Source organism: Chelonoidis abingdonii, chromosome 2 (genome assembly GCF_003597395.2).
Source record: "Chelonoidis abingdonii isolate Lonesome George chromosome 2, CheloAbing_2.0, whole genome shotgun sequence".
Taxonomy (NCBI): domain Eukaryota; kingdom Metazoa; phylum Chordata; order Testudines; family Testudinidae; genus Chelonoidis; species Chelonoidis abingdonii.
The window spans coordinates 165,420,624-165,426,920 of NC_133770.1; the positions used below are offsets into that span (position 1 = coordinate 165,420,624).

At 46.3% G+C, this 6,297-nt stretch overlaps 1 protein-coding gene across 1 annotated transcript in view; it reads right to left on the minus strand.

Moving 5' to 3' along the window:
- The window catches only part of LOC142046428 (nucleoplasmin-like), a 6,968-nt gene extending 1,053 nt beyond the window's left edge, over positions 1-5,915 (minus strand). Inside the window, exons 1-5 of the mRNA XM_075063395.1 lie at positions 5,849-5,915; positions 4,515-4,597; positions 3,601-3,720; positions 1,801-1,894; positions 1,092-1,174 (exon numbers count right to left, since the gene is read on the minus strand). Of these exons, the coding sequence (XP_074919496.1) occupies positions 1,092-1,174; positions 1,801-1,894; positions 3,601-3,720; positions 4,515-4,597; positions 5,849-5,915 (447 nt within the window). The remainder of the gene's footprint in view (positions 1-1,091; positions 1,175-1,800; positions 1,895-3,600; positions 3,721-4,514; positions 4,598-5,848) is intronic.
- Positions 5,916-6,297: the final 382 nt, after the last annotated feature.

The window sequence follows — 6,297 nt, forward strand, 5'->3', positions numbered from 1 at the left end:
CCCAGAGAGAACAACAGACAAAGAAAAGAACACACAAAGACTTCCCTCCACCGAGATTTGAAAGTATCTTGTCTCCTGATTGGTCCTTTGGTCAGGTGTTCCCAGTTTCACTGTTTGTTAACCCCTTACAGGTAAAGGAAACATTAACCCTTAACTCTCTGTTTATGACACACCTCCTCTAGAACCTGCCCTGATTGAAGGGGCAGATTCTCAGGAGAAGCTCAGCACCCAATGCGCGCCCGCTTTGCTGAGTCCTTTTGGAAAGACAGCTGCTTATTTTGAGGAATAAATGGGAACTTTGGAAAAGTCAGGCATGGCTCTTCTAACATTCCAATCAGCACCCAAAGGAAGCCAGTAGCTGGTAGGACAAAGTAGCTGGAGCATTGCAAAATGGTGAGCCATTCCAATGGAGTGACTAGCCATGGCCCGTTGTTTAGAGGGTACAAAGGGGCACAACTAGAAGGCAAGGGGAAATGCACAGCATTTCCCCCCACCACGAGATCTCTCCTAAGCCCAGTGCTGGAAGTCCAGGCATTGGGGATAGTTAAGAAGTGGACTGGACACAGCATGAAAAGCTGTTATAGGAATAATCCTGTATTAGATGGAACCTAGTTGGCCCTTCCCCAATCTTATATTTCCATGAATCACTGGCACATCCTGACCCATGGATCTATTGCTGCCTTAGTAGAAAGGCATTAAACACACTGGAGAGAGTCTTGACTGGACCATTACACCTGGAGCGAACATTTCAGAGACCTAACAGCATGCAACCAAACAGGAAAGAGACCAAAGAGGTTAGCCATCTAAAAGCAACATATTGCCCAACGTTAGAAGCTGTGCTGGAGCAGAAGTCTGTCATTTTGATTACCTGTCCATGGAATCCAAGAGATTTACAGCTTCTCCTTAGTGCTGTTGCATGAAAAAAGAAAAAGAAGAAAAAAAAAAAAGTGTTGATCAGAGTGTCGCAGATTGGAATGAGAACAAACAGCAAGTTCTTGGGAAGAGGTTACAACTACTTTGAAAAGCTGGGATATTGGTGTAAATAAGAGGAAAAAACAACAAACAAGTTGGCTAGAATTAAATTTTGTTACTGTATTTTCTTCAACAACAGCTGAAGATAATGACTCCTCTGCTAGCCATCCTCCTCTGGCTTCGTATTCTGCATCATCTTCCACTGGAAAGAAGGGAGAATTACAAGGTTATAGGCAACAAAAATCTCCACCGCCAATGTCCATTGTTTCTTTGGCTTCTCCCATGCACAGCACGCTAAAGTACTTCAGGTCATTCACAAAAAGAGGGTGAATGTAGCCGATCCCCTATTATGCACACAAGGAGACCTTAGGTTTGATTGCAACATTTGCAGCTCAAGCAATACATTCTGTACCCCCCATAGAGAACCACACTGAGAATTCTGTGCCAGGAAGATGGACAGTGGAGGAAGAGGAAATGGGAAAGCTACAGCCAACGAAAAAGGATAGCAGCGGAAGAGTGGGGAGAGCTGCAGACTTTCATGGATCGTTTCCTTTCATGGTACCTCCAGAGCACTTCACAAAGATGAACAGATCAAGTCTCAACACCTATGCTAGGCCATTCTTCTCTCTGCATCACAGATTACAAAGCTCAGGGAGACACAGTGACTTGCCCAAGACTACAGACCAAGTCAGTGTCAAAAGTGAGACCAGATTCCAGGAGGCCTGGCTCCCAGTGCTGTGATTTGACTCCCCAAACAAACACTCCCTCCATTTAAGCATTGCTGTCACTTCAGCTCATTACAGACACCAGAGGACCAGTTTTACTCACAGATTAGATGTTGTCCATTAAGATAAACCGGCCCAGTCCCAGACTTTAATTCAAAGGCAACAGGAGGGATAAATTCAAAGCCATCAAGACTGATCTGAAACCAAACAATTAAAAAAAATCCAGAAATATTTCAGTGATGAGAAGAAAGAATCTGGCTAAAGAGCAACACTTGAAGCATACAGCCTCCCTGTGAGTGGAAGCAAAGCCAGGTGGTGGGGGCATTCCAGAGCAGATGGACTTTGCATGGACACCCCCCTCCCCCTCAGCTCAGAACACATTCTTTAAGAAGCACCTGCAGATGCTCAAGCCAAGCTCTGCCCTCACTTACACCCACAGCTGCACTGACATCAGTGGGGTTGCACAGGTGTAACCGAAGGCAAAGTTTGGAGGCAGACCCTTCCGCTCCCCACTCACACACACACACAGTACATTAGGTGCGGATGATGCACTGATGCCACACACAAGTCACTAAAAATGCACAGCACAGAGACTACGCTTTCAGAACCCCGCAGATACTGCCAGGTGACTGGATCAGGCTCAGAGTTCATTTTCCTGGCTGAGTTAGTCAATGTATTAATTTTTGTCTTCATAAGACGACGGATAAGTTACACGTATTTGACTCGTCACGGGCAGATAAGGGGAGCAGGGCAGGAAGACGTGGGATTGCAGGCCTGCTTTTTCTCCTGGCCAGGTGTTCTCTGAATTCCAATGCAACTCTTTACCATAAGGACTCCGGTCCATGGGTGACAGCTTGTAGCAGGTGTGTATTCGAGTGGTTCCTAAACAATCAAGTAACTTATTGCACAGAGATGTTTTAATTCCAAAGACAAAACTACCCTTCACTGAACTTTGTGCTAAGCTCCAAGCATCTGCTTGGTATCTTGGGTCTCGTTAGACAGCAAAATGTCTATAGCTCCTTACTCCCATCATGGGCTGGGAAAATCTCTAGCGATTTCCAGCCAGCCAACTACTATACATCCGATTTCAGCGACTGATCAGAGAAGCGAAGCAGGACAAGAGGATGGGAGATAGTAACTCTGCTCTTCTTTGGGACTTTCTCTGAACACTAGCCCAGGCCTTTGTTATATCAGAGGCAGCGTTGCCTTTGTGTCCATGAGTAAAACGAAAACTGGTGTTTCTAGTCCAGATCAGGCTGTGTTCTATTTAGAGGGATGCACTTCTTAATTTTAAGCTTTGATTTGTCTCTGGATTAGTCTCTTTCTACTCTCTGGGTAGTTTTAAATCCTGAGGCCAGAAGAGACTATTTGTGAGCCTCTGGTCTGACCTCCTGCATAATAGACCAGAGATTGTCTCTACCGTGCATGTTGGTCTGCACAATGGGAGAGAAACATTCACAAATTAACCTGCACAGCAACTTTGTGGGACAAGTAACTGCTTTGCTTTGCACATGGGGAAAGCTTTCTCAGAGCCTGACTTTCAGACGTGGCAGCTCCCGTAGGATGCTCAGTCCCAAATGTGGACTAAGTGACTTGACCAGGGCTACAGAGAATCACCAATAAAGCCAAGATGCTCCTAGCCTGAGTGCTAACCACCATGTCCCACGGGCTCTCGATCACTATAGCTGGGTTGTTAACATTTTGTCTGAGGTTGGATGGGCCATAACATATACAGTGGAATGCTATGCCAGGCAATGGAGAGAGAAACAACCCGCTCTTTCATCCGAGAGGTCACGTGCACACACTAATTCCCCCAGATTAGTTGCTTGCTGAGCAGAGACTGTTCTGGGGGTTGCCTTGTCAATCTCTTGGTTTCATGCAGCAGGTTTCCCTGGGGAGTTACCATGGGTAGGACAGAGAGCCTAAGTGAAGCGATGGGCACTGGCCTGTTGTCACCGTAGGTGTTTTTTGAAGCTACTGCCACCACGTGCGGTTCGTCCTTGGCCTCTGCACTGAGACAGATCTGCAGTGACGGAACAAAACAGATCCTCATGAGCTGGGTTTGCTGTGGACTAATCCCCATGCAAAAAGCCTGCCTCCCTGCCAACTTCAGAGTGCTCTGAGCAGAGTCAGTGCCATCCCCCATCTGCCAACTGGCAAAAGGCTGCACCGACCCCTACATTCACTGAGCCAATCCCCCTCCAACATGCCACACCCAGGCAGTGTTTCAAGTTATTTAAACATTTGCTTGGGATTTGAGGGCTGATTAAAGATGCCAGATCAACATTCCTGGGGCCTGACACCCTCTCTTCAGCCTGGGCAGTGAAACACATCTCCCCCAGGATTGCTACCTCCCCAGGGTGCTTTCACCCTGACCTGAAGAGACCCAGGAAAGGGATGACACCTTTCAGAGCATAACACCTTTGCTGGACTTGGGGTCAAGGCCATGAATGCTTGAGAGGTCAGCAGAGCTCCCCACCCAGCGCTGCTCCTTTCAGAGTGACTCTAAAGCCTTGTCTACATGGGAGAGTGCACCAGTTTAACCCAAGGCAGGAATTTCAATCAATGTCGTTAAACTGATGCAAGCAACCCCCAGGTGGCCTCTCTAATCTCAGTATGAGAGCAACTTCTTAGTTTAGCTAAATTGGCTGGGAACAGGTTAATATTAAACCAAAATAAACCCCTCTATCTGAAATTAGAGCATCCACTCAGGGGTTTGCACCAGTTTAAGTAAATTGATTTAACCAAACTGGTACAAGTTGGTGTGCAGACAAGCCCTATCTGTCAGAGGGATCCCCAACAAGTTACGTTGCTTACTGTTTTCAATAAGACCAGGTGTTCCAAGAAGTCGTCTTCTTCCATCACCACGCACCTCCTCGTGCTGGTGTTCAGCTCGCAGCCTATGGGAAAAACACAGCTGGATTTGTGGGGGCATTACTGTCCCAAACAAACCCTGCAAGATGCAAGAAGAAAAATTGCAACTGCCAATGGAAATTCTAGAGCAAAGAAACCCCTCTAGTACCAGAATGCACACGTGCCACAGGTTGGACACATACACAGGCATTTCCCATGGGCAGAAACTTTAAGGCCAGAAGGAACCATTGTGATCATCTAACCTGTCCTTATGCAGAATACAGACCAGAGAAATCCACCCAGTAACCCCTGCATCCAGCACTATGGTTTGGCTGGACTGGAGCCTATCAGCAGATATTTTGTTGTGTGGCATGAGGTTCACCTCTAACTCTGCTGTGAAAGGCTATTGACTCTGTATGGGGCTGTACTCCCAATACCCCAGCTTGCAAAATAGAAGCTGAGGTATTGGAAATATTCAGTAGCTCTTTGTATTCCGCTCCCTAGCGGTTGCAATCCTAATGGATTGTCATACATAGAAATGCAAGTCAAGAGCTTAACGAGGACATCATGCATCCAGTGCTTTGATTTTCCTCATTTCATTCAGCTGAAGCCAAAGAAAACAAGTAGGATTTAAGGCTGTATTTAAGAAGCTAGAATGAAATTAGCAGCACTGATCCTAGGAAGCTAAGTGCTCCGGATGCCAGAAGCACTGTACAGCAGTTAGAGGCGGGGCTAAAACTGAATCCTCAGGAGGCCAGTACAGTTCAAGGAGCAGCTAAGCACGTACTTAGACAGTAAGTCAACAAGAGACACCAAGCCAATACAGCACACTGCTTGGAAACTTGAAGAAAGGAAATGCGATGTGGTGATGGGGCGGGGAGGGAGAGAATGACTTATATTGGTAGCATGACTGCACATGCACTGCTCACGTCTAATCACAGGGGCTGGCACTCTCTTCTTCAGCACAGATGGATAGTTTGCTCAGAGGCTAGAGGGGAAGACATGTCCCACTCTGATCACAAAGCAGCATGGTAGGTCCCAGGCCCCGCTTAGAAGAGGGAAATGCAGTCTACGCCATTATATGGAAATTATCCACTGCCCTTATGGTGGGGAAAATTCACACCCATCCCTTTTATTATATCATCCTGTAGCAGTATTTCTGCAAGCCCTTCACAAGTAACCCCATCTTCTGTCCATCAACCCATCACCCCTTTTGCTAGCAGATACCAGCCTCACAAATGGCTTTGTGAACCAGGGAACATGTTATCTTGTTCACCCCTCAGCAGTTGTATTCTTACCCCACAAGACAGCAATGGGTTTCTCTTCTTCAGAACGCGGACTAGAGAGCAGGAGAGATGAACTCATTCTGCTCAAGAACTGACTCCACCTGGGCAACAAACAGATCCTGCAGGAATAAACATGGCAGAGGGAGCAAAATGCATCTTTTTGTTACCAAACCAAGAGCAGGAAGGAAAGAAAGAAAGAAAGAAAAATAAGCAACTGAACCTCTTTGAGTTTAGTGTATTGCACTGAAGTCACAGAGCCAGTGAGGAGTAGCACAGAGATTTTTTTTTTATATTAGAATGTTTTTAAGAAGTAGTTTGCTTATGCTTCTGTAATAAAGATTCAGCTTGAGACACTATTCCTGCCATTTTATATTTTTCTAATAATGAAATCCCCTCCCACTCCCCACCCGAATCACCTTGGTCAGGACGAACAAGTAGTTTGCTCTTCTTGGGCTAGTAAA